A 25,924-nucleotide genomic window follows, 5' to 3' on the forward strand; every position below is an offset into this window, starting at 1 on the left:
GCCTGTGCCCTCACTGCACAGTCTTCCACGAGACTAGGCAGATATGCTGCTCAAGCCACAGCAAGCTAGCTGCACAAGAATGCAAGAATGACAACTGTGAGCACTCACAATAGTCATGTTCATTATGATAATGTCAGGGTCTGTCAGGTGAATGACACATGAGGTAGTTGGACATTGATACCAGTAGTCAGGCTGTGTGCGTTCATTTGTTTTGAAGGTCTAGGTCAAGGTAAAGTTTATTTATATAGCACATTTAAAACAACCTAGGTTTGCCAAAGTGCTGTACAATCTAGAAAGCACTAAAGTATTAAAATACAACTATAGAAATAGAAAGTACAATATTAGAGTGCACAGTACACAAAAATGTAACAACATAAAACAAAATAAAGTGCACAATAAGCACAAAATTCGATAAAACAGTCCATAAATCGGCGATGTTCGGCTCAACATGAATCAAAAGCCAACGAGAAGAGATGAATCTTAATCTTAATCTTGAAGCAACGACTTAAATATCTCAAGAGTCTGAGCAGATCTAATATACAATGGTAGGCTGTTCCACAATTTAGGGGCAGCCACCGCAAAGGCTTGGTTGCCTTTGGTTTTGAGCCTAGATATCAGGACATCTAAAAGCAACTCATTTGATGACCTCCGTGCTTTAGCTGATGTGTGAACACGGATGAGTTCAGCTAAGTACTGGGGGGGCAGACCATTCAATATTAAAATCAATCCTGAAGCAAACAGGAAGCCAATGCAGAGAGGCCAGAACCGGTGTGATGTGGTCAGGGGGGTCTACAGAGAGAGGCTGGATTTTTTTCAGTGGTAAACTTTCAAAATCTTGCTTACTTCCCTGGTTTCTTCAACCTTACTAACACCAAACTATATAGCACATACACAATATGCTGTGTGTTACTTTTTTTGCCTCCAAAGTTCCAAAGTTTTTACAAAATCCCATTCAAATTTGATCAAATGTATTGTAAATGTAAGTGGTCTACAAAATGTATTAAAAGAAAATGTTAGAGGTTTTAGGCAGCGGATTCTTATTGAGATTGGGTGAAGGGAATGCCATCTGTTTTAAACATAATCAGCTTGTCAGGGGTGTAGCACTCAGCATTTGAAAACAGTTGTCTTCTTGTCAAGTCAGAGAAAATGCACTGTGATAACCCTGAAGGCATCGTCAGGGTTATCACAGCTTGGCCAAGGAGACTACAGATTCAAAAAAACAAAGCCTGCATTATAAGTAGAATTGGAAAGGAAGAACTGGGTCCAATGAAAACATACTATTATTTGAAGTATGGGAATTGTGGGATCCAGGGTTTTTGAAGCAGACTCATCAGGTACCAATGATGTTCATTTGATGTGTTGTCCTGAACCCTGACCCATCTTTTCAGGTGATCAAACCAACTCTGGTACGTTGGTGGTATGAAAGCAAAGAAGACCAATTACAGGACTGTGGTGATAGTAGATATGTGATTTTAAAATGCTTTAAGGAAGCAGTCTGTATGAGAAGAATATAAAATATATTCAACTCATCATTTGGTAGCAGGGTAACACACAGTATGCATCAGCATGTGAGTGCAGGGATTTTCCCTAATACATCAGGAAGTGAAAAGAGTTGGAGAGATTTAGAAGAGCAGTGTGATACACTTGCATCATACTCTGGGTGTTGTACCAGTTCATCAAAATGTGAGTGAAACACTTAATATTACCTAAAGAATGTCTTACTTTTGGCCTGTTTCTAGATTTTCACCATTATCCATGACACATGAGGCCAACAGTGTGCCTCAACTATAATCATGCATTTCCCTGGGAGCTCTTTTTGACATCAGAGAAGATAAATAAACACATTAGGTTTACTAAAGTGCAGCATGACTCAGGGTGTCTGTGTAGAGATAGGACGTAGGATGACAGCATAGGCTGAATAAAAGAAATGCATACAGCCACCATGATGTCACCCATTGGTTTGTGGACTACTGTTTTGAAGCCTCAAGTTTGGTATTTTCTTGGTTGCAATCTTGTTTTTTTGGAGCCAGAAGTGACCATATTTGGACAAGAGGGTGGAGCTGCAGAGGAGCACAGAATTAACAGTAACATATCAGCTAATTGTTAGCACTGGCTTAGGGTTGGGCGATGTCTATGGAATTGGAAAATCACAAAGTCCATAGTGAAACATTGTGAAGGACGATAACATTGTTGCTGGATCTAAAAGGTCTTCATCTCTTCATTACATACCCACTAGTTAGTTGTATTGAATAAGAAAATGATAAACACAACATGAAGCCATAGTGCAATGTATAGCAGTAACAGCTTCTTTTTAATATTCTCTCCTACGCATCAACAGCAGAACAATCATCCATTGGCCAAACCCTAGCTAGCCTGCTTGGTGAGCAAAGTGAATCCATAAGTCATGTCAACTGTTATATTAATATTTGTAGATATGATATTAAGATGTGGGTGCGATGTTAAGCATTTCTGGGAGATTCTACTGCAGAAACAAAGGAGTTCCTAAATAGAATGCTCATAACAATGTCCGTGGGCTACCTTGAGTAAATGAGACATGATTTTTGTAAAGAGATGCTGGTTTTGAATTTTTCAAATGTATTTTTTTGGCGTGTTGAGCAACACAAGTCGAGTGTCATTAATCCCACTATATTGGAGAGAGGACAGACATCTCTATGGATGATATCTTCAAACCTTTGCAACTCAAACCAAAATAATAGGCCAGAAGAAAAATATGTATTTTTGATTTTAGGGTGAACTGTCCCTTTAAAGCAAAATGTATTTACTGGCAAAAAATGAACAACTGACACCTTGGAGTGTTTTTTAGTACAAATGAACGCTGAACAGCACATTTTTAGGAAACTGAAAAGATACAACTAACTTTCATGAACTGAAAATAATGAGAGGACGGTAACACATATGAAACCCAAACCCCCCCAAAGGTATTTTAATGTACACAGTGCCATGGATACATATTTCTATGCCTCTTCAGGGAAATTTTACTAAAGCAGTAAATCAAGTGAGAAATAGGGTAATTTTCTCACAGACTTCTATACAATCAAATGTCTTTTTGCAACCAGTGAAGACACCCATGATGGCAATTAGAAAGAATACAGATTTAAGGCACATCAACATTGACTTCACTTTCCAGAACTGGAGAAACTGGCTAATGAACCAAGCTACAGGTGTGAATAAAGTGACCAGATGTCGGGGTATGTCATCCTCTGCCGTTTTTCCCTTTAAATTTCTCTCTCAAGTCACTCTACTTCATGAAAGTGCAGTAATAAATACTTTGAGCAGCCCTTTAACAGAGAAAGGACAGCATTGTGGGCCACTTCTGCTATAGGGAAACATGGACATTGCCAGCCCTGCAAACACTGATGGCTGTATAATACAGCACAAGCATTTAGTGAAGTGGAAATCAGCAATCAGTGCCTCGCTCACGGTTGATGATATTTAACATTTTAAGGAGGACAGGCTATTCACTCCCATTCACTTTCTCCACCCACCAAACACTAAGGTTGCAATCAGAAGCGCACTTCTTAAGTCTCCTGGCTGCTGACACCAAGAGAGCGAATGGATGTGGTCACACACAGGTTCAGACTAAAATAACCCAGGCCACGCACAGCTCCTGATTCTCACCTCAGAGGGGTCATCCCTCTCTGTAGTCGATGCATGTTTGATGTTTCTCACCTGTACTGCTCCAGCAGCTGCATGGCCTGGTGCTCCTGAGGATGCCTCTTCATGTGGCTTTTCAGACTGTTCATGTTGGTGGTGGCAAAATCGCAGCCGCAACACCTGGCGGATGGAGAAGGAAAGACGAGAACTGTGTGAGAACATGGAGAGGGAGCGGATAGTTTAAACTCAGCTCACAGCCATTTGCACAGCATTAAAACAGACAAAATAAGAGCTGCACTTTATTATGCGATGTTTACTGGGACTAGAATACTAAAAAGACTGATGTGACCAGTCGAAGCCAAGAATTTAAGAGAACAGAGCTACTGTGAATTGTTTTAATGGATTAAGGGATTGTTCAGATTTGTTTTATTTAGACACATTTGCTGCAAATGTTTTATCACAATAACCTTTTCAGAACTTGATTTTTATGCATGTTGTTCAGTCCACTTCCACTGAATATTTGGAATTAGATATTTTATCTTTTACCATACATATGTGGGTGGATAGAATTCCAAATCTCAGTATTCCAACAAATTTGTCCCGTGGATGCATCAGAATACAAGGAGAGAAACTGCTAATATATCATAATGAATACGTGTGTATAATTATTGTGCTGCATGTAGCTTGTGGTGTGATAGCTGGAAAATAAGGTATCCTTGCCTGAAGGAAATTGAAGACATTTTAAGACAGCTTTGGGCATTGGGGGAGGACTGTAGCATGACATGAATGCAGTGTCTAAGGCTGTAGTTTGGTTAAAAATGAATGCGTGCACACTAATATACAGTGGAGAAGTAGATCATGGTGCAGCAATAGCTTTTTGTTTGTGACTTGATTTTTGTTTCAGAGATAAAAACCATCAAATATGGCAATTTTGCACCCAAAGTTCAACCTTTGCTTGGCGCAGCACAAGCCATTGAAAACAACAGATTCCAAAGCGCAGAGGTACCGCTGTCACATTGTGATTGAAATGCCTCTTAAGCCGGATTTATACAACAAAGTGCCAAAAATGATGTCATATCCTGCGTCGGCTCGAGCACAAAATCTTCAAAAGCTGTCACGGCACTTTGTCATATACCTCTGAATTTTTGTAACTAGTCAGCCCAGACACTAGCAAACAAGATCACCTGTTCAAACATCATATGTCAAGACCATTGTGTAGTGACTGGACACAATGTCAAAGCTACAGAAAGATGCCTACACTCTAACACAGCATAGGGTGTTAAAACTGCATGTGTTCAAACAATGTAGAAAATACTTTTGATATAGGGCATATTAAATTCCCTCATTAAAAATCATTATTATGATGAAATACCCACCGATCTCCCCTCAGTGTTCCTACAGCTTTTTAGTAAAATTAAAATTAAAGCACTTTCAAGGTATCTGAACAGAACATTTCCAGACTCTCTGAGCCTTTATCATCACATCTGAATTATTATAAATGCAATTACAAATTCCTTTATATCCACAGCAATATAGTCACTTTATTTTACCAGCTTACATATTTAATTTGAATGTATGTTTTGATCATATGTACGGGATCGACAGAGGACTTGTCTAGCTATGACTGACAAATATGACAATGGGCTCTTTTCATTAGGAATATTAATTAGATTTGATAGTGACATTCCTCCAGTTATTCACAAAATATTTTGTCTGTACGCCCTCTGGTGTTTTGCAGAATTCTGCAACAAACAACACATTGAGCATAAACGTCTCCATGCCAGCTCATAGGTCATGGTGTCTACGGGGGCCCGCACCATGGTGTCTCGCACAAGCATATACAAGGCTATAGAGGCGTTGGTAACAATGTTGTTATTTTAGGATTGGGCCAGCTGCCCAACCATTTCAGCACAGAATTTGTAAATAAAAGTTCTAGCATCTCAATTTCACCAGTTACATCCTTGTAAATAACCTGCATAATGTGAAGAGTCTGCACAATGTATATAACCTTCAGAATATCTTAAAGCTGCCATCATTTGCTTTGTTTACTTGTCTGTTTCTGACGTTTAGATTTTTCTGATTCACGGAGAGAAGCCATTCATAATTTCATTGTACCTGAGTATAATATACAAAAAAGATCTTTCTGATTTCCTTGTTTCCAGTCTTTATGCTACTCTAAGCTAAGCTAACCAGCTACTGGCTGTAGTTTCATATTTATTATACAGGCAGACAGAGTGTGATCCATCTTCTCATCCAACCCACCTGGTGTGTAATTCAAAACAATAGTTTGACATCTGCTGTTTCCTGAGGGCAACACATTAAAATATTAATAATACAGAAAACAAGAGCAATTTCACCCTTAACATAAAATATACTGTGATAATGGTCAATAATATTATCAATGTCTAAAATTACATATACTCTTTATGCACCTTACCAGGCGCTCAGCCTGGAATTGAATGAATAACAATTTACGAGCCGGCCTGTAAAGCCATTACTCACACTGTCTGAAACAGGAACAGAAAAAATTAAATGCAGTATTCACTGACCACTAACCCGACTACACAGGACACATCAATAAAATGGTATTTACCTCAGAGACAATTCATACTACCAAGTGCATACTAACAAGCTGTAATAGTGTGCCAGACATCTCAATGCAAATGTAATATTCTCTCTCTTTTTACACCTACATTCACTGCAAGTGGGCACAATAAGCATCATTACCTGTTCAACTGGGTATTGTGAGAAAAGGCTCATGATCATTAGGCTGCAACCTGTGAGGTTTTCCAAACTACATCTCTCGTGCATGGTCTCTGGCATCCCTACTGTATAGTCCAGTCACACAGAACAGTACAGTGAGGACTTTAAATGGAAATGTTGTGCTTTTTGATTTCAGTGATGGAGAGGAATGAATACCAAAGCAGAGCTTCAGTCCCTGTAACATAATCACAATTTCTGCTCTCTTTGCCAATTACAGTGCTGTTAATAACAGATGGAGGTTTGGTTAAATATCAGCATTAGTCCAGCTTGTGGTTTGCCGTCACATCCTATTGTTATGCTATTCAAATCTGATCTGCAAATGGAAACAATGAGTATTATCATAAAATGTTGCCTATTGGGGCCTTTTACTCCAATTCCAATAATTATGTATCATAACTCCTGATAAACTAACAAACTAGTGCAGAGGTGTTTTAGCAGGGGGCGGTGTACCGCTACATGCTTCTAGCAGATGTTGGTGTGCACTGGCACATCTTTTGTCGTGTTCGCTCTGAACTCAGCAAATTAGATCTGAGATAAAACAATGAGTATGAGGGTGAAGTGCAAACTCAGCTTTAATTTGAGGGTGTTTACATCTGGCCTGAGTGAGAACAGTGTAGAACAGTAATTATCCGTCTGCACAGCACTTAAAGCTGAAAGTCCTCCAAGTGTAATTTCAAATCCAATGTGCTGGAGTTAAAAGCCAAAAGAACAGAGAACGTGCTCTGGTCCTGACACCTATAGATCACCCTGTACTTCTAATAGATGTGAGAATCCATTCAGATGTTAAGGTTTCTTTTAACGTCACTATGTTGTAAATCATGGAATAAATAGGTTCCAAGGTCAAGCTCAGTAAAAGTACACTTAACCTGCAAAGGTTAATATTACATTTCATGTAAAGCACAAGAAGTATGTAGGCACAAAAGGAACAGCACCTGCATGTTCAGCACATGTACAGTCACACTGAGGGTCAAAACACTTCCTTTATTGAGGCATCTACAGCATTTTCTTTGCTGCCAAAGTTGAAATTGATCTCGTTTTCAATGAATGTAAAATATTAATACAATATTTCCTACGTGGTTTGTACTCGAGCTTGTTGTCCAGTATTTTTTTGCAAAATATAATGAAGCACTTCATGTATAAATGATACTTTTTAATTCTTTTCTTCTTTTTTATTTATAGTTATTAATTATTATGAAAAAGACCAGAGAAAATGTACTTTTTGCATGCTCCGATGCATTTTTGGATTTTATATAGTGTGTATGTATAAATAAAGAATACCAGCCAATGTAACAGTTTGTTATTTGTTATTTCAGCTGTTCATATTGAAAGTTTCGATCATGATTCTTTAATGCTAGCTAATTGCTCTGCCTAGCTATGAATGATAAATATGATGACATAGGCCTGTGCAGTATACCAGTTCATACCAAAAACCAGTCTTTATTTTCGTTATTATATGAATTTTTCATATACCGCCATACCGGTGAATAGGCCAAACAACGTCTGGAACGCGTGCGGTGGGGACCCATTTCACTGCTGCACACCAACACCACAGGCGTGCTTGCTTCAGCATGTGCTCTAGGGATCTTCCTGGCAACTAATTTCCACGTCTATTTAGACCAGTCGAGTAGTCTAACACTAAGAAAACACTCAGAAAGCAGTTAAAATTTAGCAGAATTTATTCATTTATAATGTAAACACTGTCTGAAAAAATACTGTGTTTATTAAGAGCCATTTGAAGCCGTTTAATCACAGTCTACAATCGCCAAATCATACTTTAAATGCAGCTGAAATGTGCGCTACTTTGTGCTGTGCAATACAAGCCTTACACATTAATGTACAAAACATGACAACAACTCACTAAACTTCACCTTTTCAGACTGAAGAGGGTCACAGTGTCTGCAGGTAAATATATATGTATATATATATATGTATATATAAATATATATATATATATATGTATACATGTATAAGCTTATTCTGTCACAGTCTACATTCATCTGTCTGACTTTGCTGATATAAACATCTGGCGTTGCCACGGCGATTGGTTCATACGCACTGGGCAAGAGGATCTGCAGTCTGACAGAGCTGCAGCCCCGACTAGTGGTGTGCGGCTGTATAAAATCTTAGAGGCAACAGATAACTGGCATCACGCATGAATGAAAGATTGATAAATATTTAAAGTATTTTATTTCTAAAAATTTTAAACTACTAGTATTTGTGGTGCCGACTAGCGTGGATGGGGACGTTTAATCGTATAGTCGTCCCTGCCATGTGATGGTAACCATACTTTGAAGGGGTCATGCTTTTACCTGTGTCTGGACATGAAAAAAAAAAACATGATACAGTCCTTATAACAGTAAAATGGGCTATTTAAAGACAATCAACTGCAGTAATTCTTTTCTCATCAGAAGAAAATGTGGGTAAGAACACTGTTGCATGAAAAAAAAAAATACAGTCAAATCCTGTGAAACCGTTATGAGTAAAAAAAAAAAAAAAAAAGGTGATATGAAAATTTTGTCATACCGCCCAGCCCTATGATGACAGGATTGTTTCATTTCAAATGTTAGAAGATTGTTGGCTTACGTCAGTGATTCTGTAGATGAAACACCAGACTGTTGAAAATCAAGGAGTATATCCAAACTCTAGAATATATCTAACCTTGAAAATATAATGGTTAAAATAAAGCAAACTTTCTAACTCTACTTTTGCCCTCATACCATTGGCTATCAGGGTGGCTGACCAGTCTGACTAAAAAAACAACAATTAGATGCCACCTGACCTTTTCCAGAGCCGAGAGAAATCCTGCTCTCGGTGTGTGTATTTCTCGATGTACATTTGACCTTAGAGCACAGGCGACAGCATACTGTTAAGAAAGCTGACGCAAACACCCGCATGTGTTCACACCTCAGGGCAGCTTTCTGTTAACACAAAAGAGACCGAGTGCTAATACAGAGAGGGGGAGAGAGAGAGAGCGCGGATGCAGTGTGAGAGAAAGTGTGACTGCGCCTACACTTGTGAGAACACTGTGCTGGTCACAGCATTACTGGGTATGTACTGCCATCTAATGCACATTTCTAAAATGACATGTACAGCTCATGAACATCTTAAAATAAGAACATTAGCATTGGAACCAGCACATAAAGAACTTGGCTCAATGTCTGGTAATTATGCGGTGAGGTCACTCTGCCTGAAACAGGATCTGAAAACTAAAAATGGAATAGTCACTGACCACAACACTACTCCACAGAGCAACAACAAAAACATAGACATGTTACTGACCACTATAAAACATTCTATTCACTTAAAACTGATTGCCAACAACATCTTAGTTGTACTTTTAATATGTAGGGGAAAAAATTAAAGGATTGCAGATCTCTGAAACTGTTGTTAAGCTTCTATTCTAAAGCCCTGTTAAGACAGGATAATATGTGTATAATCAGAAGTCGATAACGCTCTTATCCAATTTGCAACAGATAAAAAAATATGCAATCAGTCTCCAAAAGTACAGAGATTACTGTTTACTTAATGAATGCGCTCTCATTATAGCTAAATGTCAAATGCAACTACCATTAACATATTCAAACAATAAAACCCCAGCAAACACAAACAAAAGGAGCAACTGGGTCAGGATTTAAACTTCAAAGTTGACATTTTGTTTGTTGTAAAAAGAAAAAACTAAAACTTCCAAAAATCAAAAACGTTTTAAGTTGGAAAAATAGAACAATCAACATTAAGAATAAAGCTATGGTATGTGCTGTCCACTGAAACCTCTGTCATGACAGGTTTGACTGTAATAACACAATATTAACACACCACGCTTAGTAAGTTACACTGTCTACAGTATATAGAGAACAAGTTTATTGATATTTAGTGTGGGTGCAGCAGATCACAGATGGCCCATGGCCTATATGGGTCGCACCCCATGGTTCGGCCGACGTGTGGTTGATGGACTGAACATAACAGTCATGGTGTGAAATACAATAACTCCCTCAATCTGCAATACAGAGTAAGACGACAAGACAGTGAAAAGATGAGACAAATGTGTGCTTTGAAGGGCTGATCTGTGGGACACAGAGTCTTAAAAAAAGGAAGAGACTGATTTAAAAGCAGTCACTTTCACCTCCATCAAGTGAAACTTGTCTATGATTTCAGGCATTTTCGGTGTTTAAGTGAGAAACTGGACATCCTTGTCACAAACATAGATCATAAGACTGTGATGGTTGTTGTAACTTTGGTGATGTCTGCTGCTGTGTTCCCTCTGACACACAGCTGTCACTCACAGGAGCAGCCTGCAGCCCGTCTGTGAGTCAGCCTTCAGTGTTGATTGACTATGACTTGTGATATGCAACCAGTCAAATAATGCTGTGAGTAGGATAGAGCGTGACAACAGAATGTGGAATTATTCTTCTTCATAGTGTATATAATGTGCATATCTATTATGTGTATTGTGGTATATTATATTACAATATAGTATTAGTGGTATACTGTATTATCATTGCCATTATTATTATTATTATTATACAGTATTTCCTACTAGTATAGTGGTAACTACAGACAGAGATAAGTGGCTACACAACAAGATAATTGTTTCACTTTTTTTCCTATTGATCCAAAAAGTGATCTGTGACTCAAAACTGCGATACCATCTGGGTCGCAAGTTTTGTGATCCATTGCACCCCTAATATTTAAGGTATTCCTACACATGGCTATGGAAGAAACATGTCTAAATCAAGTTTCCTGCAGCTAACTTTTGTTATTAAAACAAATTCAGAATTCTAATGAACCCAAACAAAGCTTGCTACGGTAATTGGTGTTACACAGTGTTCGGACATGCACTAATTATGTTACTTGCCCACTGCTGCCACTATATAAGCAACTTACCAATACTTACAAAGCAAATATAAAGTGTCTGCTCCATACAGCAGCAGTATTAGAGAGGCAGCAGAGTAGCGGGAGTCAGTTTTCAAACTTTAACACTGTAGGCTCATCATAGCTTCACATGGTTGCTTGACAACTGGATATGGTTGCCCAGATTGAAAGCCACTGAAAGGGCAATTATACGGAGCACAGCTTCTGTTGTTCAGTATAATAGCATGAACATGTTAGCTGGTGCTAATTTGTTAGAACCAAGAATATGTTAGCTCAAACAAGCCAGCCTTAACAAGGAGCAAACAACCAGCACGTACTTAATGTCAGTGTTACTTCACAATTCCTCTGTGAACATCAGCTACAGTTGTTGAGGTCAGTGTGGGGGATGTTTGATAGACCTGGCAACTTGGATTTTCTCATTAACCATCCACAAAGATCTAACTGAAAATAATAGTTCATAGGTATTAGAAAATTAAAAAAACAGCTCATTTTGCTGTTTAGACTGTTTCTAAAAAGTAAATCTAACATTAAATATCAAAGTAACCACTGCTGTTACAAGTTTATTAACTGGTGGGAAAAATTCATAACCATATGCATCCCTAACCCTACAGCAGTTGCTTCTAGTTGCTGCAAGAAACTTTAAGACCTTTAAAGGCCTTTAGTCTAATCAGTTCAGTCACATCAAGACTTCATTCAGGACCTGCGGACACTTAATTACTCTGACTTGGTCGGTGAGTGGCATGAGTACTTGCACTGAGGTGACAGTGGTGCATTTCTACAAGTCCATTTAACGACTCACCGATAAGGCTTGTCAGAGTTGTGAATCCGTCGGTGGTTCCTCACCCCGATGTATGTAGAGCTGGTGTAGTTGCACACATCGCACTTATACATCTTCTGCACTCCACATTCTGTAAGAGAAGTTAGTCTCTGAAAACACTGACAAAAATCATATGGCAATATATGGCAACAGAAGTGGCATAGAAGCAAAACTCTGATGAGAGAATGATGGGTGTCAGCTAGTCATTACAATATCCATTTATCTTCCTGTCTTAACAAGTAATGAGGCCATAAAAACACGTCTTACCTTCATCTGCTGCTCGCTCAGCTACCTCCACCATGCTCACAGTCTCACTGACCGGCGTGAGGGCTGCCATGTCATTGCTGAAGCTGTGGTGCTCCCTTTCATGATTCCTTAACTGACTCTAGGGAAGGAAAATGCACACATACCGTAAGATATCGCACAAAGAAATGACAATATATGTATGCAGCTAACCTTCAAAACTGTTTTTAAAATATACTTTATCAACTTAGGACCTAGTAGCAAAACAAAAAAACAGCCAAATCTGATGGTTTCTACTTTGATTTAAACATCAACTACAGGCAATAAGTAAAGAAATTGAACTCATTTACACAATACACAGAAACTATGTGGTTGCAAAAGGGGTCAGTTTTTGGCATGTAATGTGTATGTTATGTTATGTAATGTAATACATTTAAAAATGCATGAATGAATTGCTTATTAAATTACTTGCCCACTATTTTGATAATCGCTTCATCAGTTTCAGTCATTTTTTAAGGAAAGTCCAAACTCTCTGATTTCAGCTTCTTAAATTTGAGTATTTTCTGGTTTCTTTACTCCTCTCTGACAGTAAAATTGATTATCTTTGAGTTTGTGGACATAACAAGACATTTGAGGACGTCGTCTCTTATGGTTAAGATTTTCCACCATTTTATGGACCAAACAACTAACTGATTAATGGAGAAAAACAATCATTACAGAAACGACTAAGTGACAAGATTTTGACAGAATTGATTAATCAAGAAAATAATCAACATATTAACTGTCTGAGAATAACCGTTAATTGCATCCCTAGAAACTACTGTCTTCTGAAATATTCTGTGACGAACATGAGTCAGTCCCAGCAGAATATTTAAACTGTGGACACTTGGTGGTGTGTTGATTGACATGCAGTAATCTTCAGTGATGCACTGTTTAATTCACTAATGCCACCTCTGGAGCACATATCACAGCAGTGGGCCAGCCGTCTCCCTTCAAAATTGCAAACTTTCTCAGCCTAACTCCCAAATCTGTTGGATAATATGATGAACTTGATGAATGATGAATAATCTCTGCTGCAGATCTCTGCTGGAGTCCCATGATAGCAGAGGAATCAATAGTTTTCTCCTTCGCCCGTATCATCAAAGCAAGGCAAATTGTCACTGCAGTGCTTCATCTTTTACTAACAAGGTCTATCACTCCACACAGGTAATTTCACTTATCTCTTTAGGCCTTAACTCATCCTCACTGTTTGAGTTACTGAGAAACATAAACAGACGTTGACAGGAGAGGAGACTCACAGGGAATATCACATTAGTGTTAGGGGACGATTAAATACACACATGATGACTTCTGCCTCCACATGTATGCATACATCTGTGACAGGGGGCAAGTTGTCCCATGCACATTAGGACTGTGCATCTTCACCGATCTCACGATTCAATTCAATTATGATTATCCTGTCAACGATTCGATTCAATTTCATGATGCATTGGATCCTCAATTGTCTATATTACCGCACATGGCTACTTTTTCATCAATGAATACAAGCAGTCAGATAAATATGAGCTCCCTTTTTTACTGTTTAGGAAGTGCTTCACAACTCAATCATATAGAAGTCTGAACATTAAATTGTAAAATAAATGATTAAATTGTATAGGTCTAGCCTCCCTGTATTTGTGTGAAATTTGTCCATCCTCAAAAACAAAAACAATACTTCTGCAGTCTAGCTGCAGCTTCTGGCAACTGTCTTCTGCTCAAGTAACTGCTAATAAAGCTATAACAATTAACCAATTACTAATCCATTATTAAATTAATCGCCATCTATTTTGATAATTGATTAGTGGTTTTGAGTCATTTTTTTTAATCATAAAGTGTCCAATTTTCTAATTTTAGCTTCTCAAATGGAAATATTGTCTGATTGCTTGAGTCCTCTTATGACAGTAAACTGAATATCTTTGTGTTTAGACATAAGAAATTTGAGGACGTCAACTTGGGCTTTGGAAGACAATGCTCAACATTTTTCACTGTTTTACAGACCAAACCTGTGATGAAAATAATGAAATGAAATGATGATGTGATGAAAATAATTGTTAGTTTCAGCCTTACTGCAAACTAGAAATACTAGTCGGTTTAACTATTTATCAATATTTTATTCATGTACAATGCCAGTTACAGTTGCGTCCAAGGTGTTATGCAACCGCCGGCCACTAGTTGGGACTGTAGCCATATCAGACAGCCGCTCCTCTCACCCAGTGCGTATGCCCTGAAGTCTGTCTGTAACCGCTTATTCTGTAAGGGTCGCGGGCTGCTGGAGTCTATCCCAGCTGACACTGGGCGAGAGGCGGGGTCCACCCTGGACAAGTTGCCAGTTCATCGCAGGGCCGACACATAGACAGACAACCACTCACATTCACACCTATGGACAATTTAGAGTCACCAATTAACCTAGCATGCATGTCTTTGTACTGTGGGAGGAAGCCGGAGAGAACCCACGCAGACACGGGGAGAACATGCAAACTCTGCACAGAAAGGCCCTGGGGGATCGAACTCATGCCCTGAAGTCCCAGATGTTTTTTTTTTTTTTTTTAAATATTATATTTTGGGCTTTTTGCCTTTAATTATAGTGACAGCTGAAGACATGACAGGAAAGGGGGGTAAAGAGAGAGGGGATGACATGCAGCAAATTGGCCGCAGGCAGGAGTCGAACCAGTGGCCACTGCAGAGGAACAACAGCCTCAGTACTTGGGGCGCAAGCCCTACCAACTGAGCTATAGGGGCGCCCCCAGTCCCGGATGTTTTTAATCAGCAGTCGGACAGATGACAGCTTGTAAAACCAGCATGGTTTTGCAGTGTTTTGATATAGAAAATGGAGATAAAGTTGGCTCTTAATACACACAGTATTTTTCGGACAGTGTTTAACATTATCAATTTGTAAGCTATGTTCAATTTTAACTGCTTTCTGAGTATTTTCTTAACGATAGACTAGTTGACCAGTATAAATCAAATTTTAAGTTTAATTGACAGGGAAAGATTGGGTGATTCTCTTCCCTTTCTCAGAGTTGGGCAACAAAGTTGACAGCATCTCCTCAATTCTTGGCTGGGTTTGGTCCGCTGTTTTCTTTGTAGCACCAGGCCTTAGCTTCTTGCTTCGAGTGAGAATGGCTAACGTGGTTCCTCAAGTTAGTGGTATTTTCAAGGTATTTGATTTTTGTGTGGCACTCTTAACACACAATGTGTGTCATGTCCAGTTCATGCTTCCCAGCAAGTTCCTAAAATCTGAAATGTGCCCAGAGATCTGATTTTAAAATACTAGGTGCGTTTTTAATCACTTGCTCTTGATAGTCACCTCCCTCTACCATATTGCACTTGCCCCGTTCTCCCACAATTTAAAATGATGTTACTACGGCGCTGGTTGCTACCAGGAAGTCATTTTGAATTTTAGAACTTAACTGTCCAGTCGCGGCCGGAAAATAAAAACGGAATGTCTCTACGCTATCATCAATTATGTTATGTCACTGCATCGATGCAGAATCGTCAACATCCGCATCGCAATGCATCTTAGAAACGATTAATTATGACACCCCTAAATGCATACTCAAATGTAACTTTTGTGTCTTGAAAATATCACTAGGACTGGCTGACAGTAACAGGTGACGTGCTGATTAAAAACTGTTTATATGTCTCAATTTATGCCGATTTAGAAGCAAGCAATACATAAAAAATCCTTTATCATATACTGTGCGATAGGTCCAAAACTGATTATTTTTATTACTGATTATTCAGCTGATTATTTTCCCACTGAATCATTTGTTCATAAAATGTCACAACATAGTGAATAATGCCCGTAATAATTTTCCAGAACCCAAAGTAACATATTCAAACTGCTTTTTTTAATCACACCTAGGGCTGAACGATTTATCGTTTTCTGATCGAAATTGTGATTTCAGACAATGCGATCACGTGATCGCCAAAGCTGCGGTTTTTTGCAGTGCTCCTGAGGGCTGTACTACGAAGCAAGCTCAACACAGCCAGGCTTTCTTTGTGTGATCTGGATCGACAAAGCCTAAAACCGCAATCAGAGATAACGGGTATCACGACGGTGGTTATCGAGTCACTTTGTTAATCCAGGCTTTCGTCTTCAGACTCTGTGCGCGCTCACATAAAAGGGGCATTTGTTGCGTCATTTCACTCTTCTTCCGCATGAAGTGAAGCGATCGTGAGCCGCTTACTTAAGTCAAAATGATCAAGTTGTTATAATTATGAGCTGTGGAAAGTATACTAAATACATTACAGCAAAAAACAACATTGTTGCTGCAAATAAAGCAGGAGAAGAAGAATGCTGTCAGAAAATTACTGATGGACTAAATGCCGTTTATTCTAACATGAAAACTGCACATTTAACAATAAAACTCCATACAGCAGATTTAAACATGATAAAGTCTGTCTGACACTGTCCTATGGTGACAGAGACGTGGAGATCACTGAAGTTTTTGGCTAAACGAACGTAAAATGAGTGTAACTGATTTAAGATTGTCTGTGATAAATGATGATGAATTTTCTAATCAGTGATCTGAGCTGCAATATCACTAAGACAAAACAGATAATAGTAAAAAGTATTCAAAGTGTCTGTAGTTGCTTCATCATTATTTTACTGTGTGGATTATATACCATGTCAATTTAAAGTGTTAATATGATCTGGAGCAAACGGGAAAAATGACTCTGCATCACCAAACGGAGGTTACCATGACAGCGCGATGCAGACAGTTTGTGCCGCTGTTTCATTTTTACATTATATGGATTTGTTCGGTGATATAATGAACATACAGCTCAACAACTTTTAATTTTTAATGTCTTCCCTCAGTTTAAAAGCTATATCGCTTACCTAACCTTGTTAGGACAATTATAAGTTAAAGAACGGCGCGTTTTACAGACGATTTAATCTGGAACTCTTAACATAACCTGCTGCCGACCAGGTCATGAGTTTAGCATAAATTACCACGGTGATCTAGCAGGTTAAAAGAGAGCCACTTTCGTGACACTGAAAACCCTGGATTTAGACTCAACATAGCTCGCTAACCCATTAATCTCGCTTCGTAGTTATACTCCTCTGACGTGCATCATAACCAACAATGCAGCGAACGTCATATGGAACTTAATGAATGGACCAGAGCTGTGTGTGTGTGTGTGTGTGTGTGTGTGTGTGTGTGTTTATTAATTAATTTATTTATACGGATTTAATGTGATGATGTGTGCGAATTGTCTTCAGTATAGTCAGTAGTTTTTCTCTTAATGTTATTTTTCTTTGAAGCCCTCACAAATACCTAGTTTGAATAATTAATAATGATTGTAAATGTTACTATACATTGTGAATATTGCACTGAATCTTGATTTGAAGAAAAAATCGTGAATCGAATTGAAATCGCAATATCTGCCAGAAAAATCGCAATTAGATCTTTTCCTAAAATCGTTCAGCCCTACTCACACCAAACACTCATTAGTCAAGTTACTGTTATATTTGAAAAAGACAAGCATCAAATTGACACATTTGCCGAGATGGGACAAGAGAATATTTGAAATTTTGACTTGGGGGGTGGAGGATAATTCATCAAAGTTGTTGTCAATTAATTTTCTGTCTATCAACAAATTGTCTCATTGGCTCTCAATTTAGGGTTGTTCCGATACCAGTATCAGAAATGGCTCTGATACAGCCTAAAATACCGAATCAGGTGTCAGCGAGTACCCGTACGCAACGATACAATATCAGAGAATTTATTAGCTTCAAAACAAGGCCACTTCCCAGCAGTGTCTTGTACCCCGCAATTTTTTTATAACCCGAGGCAGGCCATGCAACAATTATACATACAAATCCATACAGGGAAAACTGGTTTGCAACACACAACATTCAGGTATTGTAATCAGTATTGAGGAGGATAAAATGGTATTGGAACATACCATTACTAATCACTTAAGTTAGAAACTTTACATTTTTGAGGTATGAAAAGGATAGTTCGCCTAAAAATGAAAACTCAGTCATTATCTATTCACCCACGTGCCGACTGAAGGTCGGGTTTAGTTTTTTAGTCCACAAAACACTGCTGGAGTTTGACAGGAAAACAATGTTGCAATAATAAAGTGCCTCCATACTGCTCATCTGGATCCGGTGTAGTCCAAGTCTCCTACAGCCCCAGCATGACAAGCTGACTTGAAACACGTCATTTATTCCATATTTTTAACCTAAATCTTCACTGTAGAGCCTCATCTTGGAGCCACATTCACATGTGCATGCACACTGTCTGAACTGTGTGTGTGGTGTGACTGTGTGTTTGCAAGTGAACGGCATGTTGGGGGTTTAGGAGATTTGGATTACGCTAGATGAGCAGTGTGGAAGCATTTTGCAATACTATTTTCCTGTGAAACTCCAACAGTGTTTTATGGACTACAAAATGAAACCCGACCGTCAGTCGGCATGTGGGTGTGCAGATAATGACTGAATTTTCATTTTTTGGGTGAATTATCCCTTTAATGTGCATGATGACATAATAAATTATTTGAAATTTGATTTAGGATAAAATGGCCAGATGTGAATACCTGCTTTTGGTTAATCCAGTGAATTGAATACTTGAGAAATTACACTGATGAGAAAAGAAAGATTAAAACAGTCCTTCTCACTGATTTGCAACATGGCCCACGGTGGTGTTATAAAGTGGCTCTCAAACTGTGGGGCATAGAGCCACTGCAAGTGGAGTGTGGCTGACCAGGGGAAATACAGAATGGCACTAATAAATATCATTTATGTAGGAAAACTAAACATGTTATTGTCTTGATGCAAACACTCCGATTCAGGGTTCTGTAGAATGTGTTTTGAGAAAAATAAAGACGACATAGACAAAAATGCAAATTAGAACTGTAAAAGTCCAGTTATCGGTGAGGGGGAAATTTACACACAAACTTGGAACATTTTATTTGTTTATTAATTTTTTTTATTTTAAACACCAGGGTATGATGCAGCCTAGAGCTTGTGTCAGAACCACCCCACATTTGAACAATTAAAATGATATTCCCTCATGCAGCAATGTAGTAACTTCATTTGAAATGAGGACTTTTTCTACTGTCCCAGAATTTCCATGACACTGAATCTTTGTGTTCCAGCTGCCATTTTTATTGTCCCTGGGACAGAAGGACATCCTTAATTTCAAGCTTTCCCCTGTGTCAGATTGCTGCCGATACACAGCCATAAATATTTAGATAATATATTACTTAAATAATGTGATTACTGGATAAGATATGAAGGAACAGGATTAAAATGTTGCATGTGAGAGTTGAGGTCTGCTCACCTTGTAGTGAAAGGCATCTGGACACAGCTTGCACTGGTACATCCTGGTCTTGCAGTGGTGGATCATATGGCTCTCCAGGTCCTTACTGTCTGAGGCAATGTGCTCACAAATGGGACACTGATATGGCTGCCTCTGCCTGTGCACCCGTAGGTGCTGTTTAATGTAGCCCTTATTGCCGCTGCTGTAGCGACACAGGCGGCACCGGTACGGCCTCTCGCTGCCGGGGATGTAGTCCACCAGACCGCCATCAGGAGAGGCGACCAACCCGTCCACTCCTGGGATGCTACACATGTAACTCCCAGTTCCGTTTCCTGTGACCACACCGGCCACAGCTCCATTTTGGAACTGCGCGTTGTCCTGAAGCTCTCTTAAGATATCCTCATCTGAGGTGTTCTGGTCCGAGCGCTCTCTGAGTCTTTCGATGACAGTCAGCAATGACAGGCTGATGCCGGCCTTAGTGGCAGGGCCCTCCTCATCTCCATCCCCCAGACCCAGGGACCCCAAGTCTTCCTCTTTGACCTTGCTGTGAAGCTCTAAGTCCAGTAGAGCTGCTGCTGTCCCTACATCAGAGGCCTTCTGTCCAGCTGTAGTCACCTCGACAAGTTTCTGGCCCATGTTTTGGTTCTGTGTCTGGACTGCAATGCTCTTCACACTTACCTTGGCGCTGGAGAGCTCGGGGGTCCTCATCGGCATAGTTACCAGAGCCTCAGCAGCGAGAGAGTGCAGGCGGAGGGACTCTGAATGAGTCCTCTTGCGACCAGCTGGGGGAATGTTTTCATCCCTTGGAGAATCGCTGCTTACAGCAGCGGAGGATACCTCATCTTTCGCTGTTTCCACATGGTCGCGCCCTTCCTCCTCTACATTCAGTAAGCTCTTGTCCCTGTCCACATCCGGGCTGAGGAGGAGCGGGTTAGTAGCCATGACCGAATCCTCAGCTGAGGGAAGGCGTTCTACGATCACATTGATGTGACCTGCACTGTTGGGACTGCTGTTGATGATCTTCTGAGCTGATGACAGTAAGCTGTCCGTGATCGAGGTGCTATCATGGTGACTATCAATCTCCACTTCGGAGTCGGCCTCTGTCGTCACCTGCACCTCCACCACAGGCTCCTCAGAGGTCAGGTCTTTGATGGGGTACACACTTTCCTCTTCTTCCTCTGCTGTTTTTGGACTTTCACTGTGATTAGAAACTAGATGAGTCAACACATCCTGTTTGTTCTCGACAGCCAACGGAGCAGCAAACAGTTGGAGCTTGTAGGCAGTGGGCAGCTTTTGGAGGCTTTTATCTTGAAGGGCCGGGGAAAGAACGACTAATCCCTCTCTGGTTCCGGCGGTGTTAACAGCAGCCTGGGCCTCTCTCCTTGCAAGAGTCCCATCTTCGTCCTCAAAGATGGGGTAAGAGCAGTCGACGAGACCAGCGTGCTTCCAGGCGTGAGTCTTGAGCATTCGCTGCTGGCTGCACACATAGCTGCAGATCAGGCAGCGGTACAATCCATATTCCTCGTAGCTATACCATTTCTTCTTCTGTGGTAGCTCCTTGGAACCATCCACTGAGCTTTTGATCACCTCAGTTCCTATACTGCCACCACTCCCAGACCAGTCCCCATCCTGCTTTCTTAAAACCTCACCCGTGCCTTCACTGTAGGTATTTGTGGAATTCATCTTCAGGTTTTCTCCATTGTTTAAGTGTAGCCTGACATGTTCCTCCAGCTGGCCCTGGTCTCTGGAGGTAAAGCGACACTCGGAGCACATGAGGATGACGTCACTGTGCTGCTCATTGTGTTGCTTCAGGTGTGCTTTCAGCAAGGGCAGCGCTTGGGAGACATAAGGACACAAGCTGCACTGATAGCATGTTACTATACGCTTGTGGTCTCTGCTGTTGGGGTTGCTGGCTAACTCCGTTACTGTGGAGGTGACGTTATTGTTGCTGTCACCTGACACGGGCGAAGAAAGAGCACTGTTAGCCGTGCTGCCTTCTAACATCACCTCCTCTACACTTTCCTGCTCCCTACAGTTCCTCTTAATTTTCTTATAGGGAGAGCTGCCTCTGCTCCCCCTCGCCCCGTCTACACCTCCTCCTACCCCCCCTGCAGAAGAGGCCTGTTGGATTCCTCTTTTCTGTCCCACCAAGGTGCATCGGCGCTGTGGCCGCTTCTCCACGATTTTGCTGAGCTTCTCAATGACCTGGATGAGAGAATCTGCAGCTTGTTTCTGCTGGAACCCCTGTGAGGTGTCGTCCTCTACTGCCTGCTGCGTTTGGGTTTGAGAGAGGGATCCCAGTGCCGACGGCGTGGAAGAGGAGGAGGAGGAGGCAGTGGAGGAGTGTGTGATGAGTACAGCGACATTGCTGATCTCCTCCATGACCTGGCAGACAGCAGGGAACAAAGAAATGATTGTGTAAACTGGTTTGTGCTATATGCTTCATCAGATACAGATAATCTTAAACAGTGTTTAACTGTTCTTCCAGAACTTTATTTCTGTCGGGGTGTCTGTGAAACAGAACTTAAACAATTAGGCCTAGCATATTTATGTAGGTTAGCATATTCTTATAGCAAAGAGGGGCAAAACATCTTATGTGCTCTAGATGAGTTACATTATAACTGACAATCTACCTGCTGTTTGAGCTTACAAATGACTTTTCTTCTCAGTGGCACAACACCCACCACTATTTAGGAGTAAAATGTCTGTGAAACAATTATTGTCAACAGAAGCTATCTACAGTTAGCCTACTTTTCTCCACCTAATCAGTCATTTTTAAAAAACAGTGACTCCCTTTCCAGAGACCACAGTGACATTCTCAAATAGCTTGTTTTGTCAAGTTCAAACTAAAAATTATTAATATACAATTATGGATAACCTGCAATGCAGTATTTACATTGGATTATGAATATCAAAGCAGTTACCAATACATTTTTGTCCCTGAAATAATTAAATAAACATCTACATTCAGTAGTAATAATATTAGATACTGTAGGTATTGTATAGCTCTACAGGCTAGTTAAAAGTGTGATTTGAGTTGCCTTCCAGTAATTTACAATTGCTTTGGGTCTATTTTCACACCAAAGCTGAAATTTGCAAAAACTTTAGACACAAAATTCTGTACTCTTAGGTAATATATATTCACAGTTTATTAAGCCACCACAATTGTGTATGTGGGCGTGTTCACTCCTAAATTTGAACTATTGTTGCATTTTAAAATTGAATTAAGCGACTGTAAATATAAATAATTCAGTCTAGAGTCTGATTTATCAGCAAAAGTAATTATTGTGACTCTGAGTTTCTGTTGTGTACCACAGTTTACACAAATGAACAGTGCAACATTGACAGTAATCAAAAGAAAATGAATTTTTGTCTTCATTGCTGCCTTACATTTGAAATATATGGCAGTAGTGCTGAGCACTCACTAGGGCAAATAATAAAATAAAGGTTAAAATTAGGGATGTGCCACTTTGATAGCACCAGTATCAGTCCAAAACCTGCTAAACTCACTGGCTCAGATACTGGGGGCACAGAAATATAAGATCAGTTTGATTAAACTATCAGGTAAGTGCTTAAATAAACTTGTGAGTAAGAAGATATGTGTCACAGTAACACAGATCATGTGTCACGTGAACAGTAGCTAGAAGGTGAGACCTGTTACCAGCACTGTCATCATGTCAGCTATGTTGAGATATTTTAAGCTCAAGGAAGAAAAAAAAGCAAAACAGCTGAGTGCAGTTCATGCAATCTAGATTTAATTTAAAATGTTTGAATGGTGCAGACCAATTGAACATGCTGCTAAAAGTTTAGTGTCTGAAAAACTTTAAATAAGAAGAAGCAGCAGTACTGCATAACTGAGTCATGTTGTGGGCTATGTATTTCTTCCTTTGTGGGAGTAGAATATTTGTTTCACGCAGCATGATGATTTGTACATGGCCAGGTTAAGCAAAGTACAACCATACAAATGTATTATTAACTGATCAACAGCTTAGTTGTTTAGGAGAGGGAAAAGGCAGTTTTATATTGGTACCAAAAGATATTAAAGGTAGCCATGTTGGTACTGGACATAAAGAAGTGGTAACAAGCTGTGCCTGGTTAAAATGAGGATAAAAGCTTGCAAACACATGTTGCATCTTAACTTTACTGAACACACTGAGCATGTGATTTATAGTTTTGCACTTTTAGTGTATTAATAATGGGAAAAATGATTTCCCGACTGGGAAAATTCATGTGAATTCCCCCTGAAGTCAGAACAACATCTCAGAAAGTAGGAGAAAAGTTTGTTACACAAGTTGCCAAGTTATTTGTTGATGTCACATACAAAAATATGGTGGACAAGAGTAAATATTTGATCGATACTTTTGTATTAATTCACATATTGCATATAACTTTTCATCACATATAATTTGTAATAATAGTATTAAGTTGTAACTGTTATTTGCTGTCCATGTAGAGTGACCTAGATTAAAAACAAACGTTATAAATTAGAATTAACCCTGATAACAAGTCCCTTACATTACACTTCTTCCTTCTACTCTTAGCAGCATCAATGTTGTTTCCACTCTACGGCCTAAAAAAACAAAAACAAACCCAAGTTGGAATATACCAACTTCCTATCTTGGAAACTGGGACCACCTGAGGAGCACATGAATGCACCTTTTGTGTGTAAGCACAGCATTCTGAGTTAAAAGGTAAGGATTTAGCGAGTCAGTCTGAGTTTTACACAGTGAAACAGAGGAAAAACAACTGAAAATGTCAAACAGTGACCATTGGTTCTAACAGTTAAACTTCCACTATTTACATCTCTTGAGAGTAAATCTATATTTTTTTGCAGCCAAAAAGACATAAATAGCTAATCAGTCTTACATCTTTAGTTTTCACTCAGTTTTGAATTCAAAAGAACCAGCCCAAATGACCCCCACCATGATTAGTGTGATTGCTTAACACATTCATGATAAGCCCTGCCACTGCTGCTCAATACACAGGCTTTCAAACACGTACACCATGTGCATCTGTTTACAAACTGAGCTGGAGGGGAAATTATCCAACTCATGTGGTTTTATTCCTTTCATATCTACAAATCCACTTTCCTCTTCCTCGCTTGCTGACCACAATTCACCTTCCTCTTTCTGCTACTTCCGCATCAATATTATGACAATATGAAAACAGTAGGATGCACATTTGGAGAAGGGTTACCACATGCAAGAATTAGGCTGCTGGCTATTATCCAGGTTTGAAAGGGATCCAAGAATAATTCAGGCAACAATGGTGGACTTATTCTAATTGAAAATGTCTTAACCAAACAAATAAATGACACACGATCAAATAACTCAAAAGTTTGCCAATTGCAAAGACAAAATCTAGGCCCTGTGTAGTACATTTAATAGACTTTTTTATGGAGCTGAATGTGGCAGTGGTCTGTAAGCTCCCTGCAGACACCCTCACGTGCTGTAACCAGTCTCAGATGAGCAACTGCTATGTCAGAGTCTAAAAATATTTCATCCACTTTCACTCCTCTGTAGAATGAAGTTGATCGCAGCCTCCCAACTCACACTCAAACACCGAATAACAACTCGTCCACATTTACTAGCTAATGTTAGCTGACATGCCGGAGCTGCTACGACACTACAGGGAATTTCATGTGGAGAAAAAACGACATTTGAGTGAAAGGCAGCAGGACACACACTGTTAGCTTCACTATTAGCCTGCTATTCAAACACACACAGACACACGAGTCTGTCGAGTTACACACGTAACTACAAGGGCATTTTAATGATCTTTTCAGTAAATGAGTGACGAAAGAACGTGTGGCTGTATTTTAATGAAAACATACTCACTGACAAGGAAAGGCTCGACGCTCTTTGTCCTCAACACATAAAACTGCTTTGTTTTATTCGTTAGCCATAAAAAGTGGCCTCCCTCTCTCCCACATTGCAAAATGGCGAGGATGGAATATCAGTCACGTGACTTGGAGTTTGGGTCAGGTGACCAACGCGGGCCGCTGATTGACAGGTTGTCTGGTGCTGCATTCAAGAGCTGCTCGTAAAGCACGACGTCACATTTTCGAACTACATTTTCGGCGTTTTCAGGTCAGGGGTCACGTGACAATTTATAAAGAAAGTCTTCAACTTCCTCATTGCAAGAAACAGTATTCATTCCTTTTAATAATCTCGTTATATTTAGCATCTGGTAAATATAGTTTTCCCTTTTATTTCTGCCTCTAGTGCTGTTTTTCTATAGTTTGCTCTGTCTGCTTTATTGTTTCTGTTTTGTTTTAATTTCAATATTTGAAAAAACAATCTGT

The 25,924-nt window shown here is 39.6% G+C and overlaps 1 protein-coding gene across 1 annotated transcript in view; it reads right to left on the reverse strand.

Annotated features, from left to right (window-relative positions):
• Positions 1-25,594, reverse strand: part of znf507 (zinc finger protein 507) — a 32,626-nt gene extending 7,032 nt beyond the window's left edge. Inside the window, exons 1-5 of the mRNA XM_084722065.1 lie at positions 25,458-25,594; positions 19,642-22,005; positions 12,332-12,449; positions 12,047-12,155; positions 3,691-3,795 (exon numbers count right to left, since the gene is read on the reverse strand). Of these exons, the coding sequence (XP_084578191.1) occupies positions 3,691-3,795; positions 12,047-12,155; positions 12,332-12,449; positions 19,642-22,002 (2,693 nt within the window). The 5' untranslated portion in view covers positions 22,003-22,005; positions 25,458-25,594. The remainder of the gene's footprint in view (positions 1-3,690; positions 3,796-12,046; positions 12,156-12,331; positions 12,450-19,641; positions 22,006-25,457) is intronic.
• Positions 25,595-25,924: the final 330 nt, after the last annotated feature.

Source organism: Lutjanus erythropterus, chromosome 1 (assembly GCF_056507025.1).
Source record: "Lutjanus erythropterus isolate fLutEry1 chromosome 1, fLutEry1.hap2, whole genome shotgun sequence".
Taxonomy (NCBI): domain Eukaryota; kingdom Metazoa; phylum Chordata; class Actinopteri; order Lutjaniformes; family Lutjanidae; genus Lutjanus; species Lutjanus erythropterus.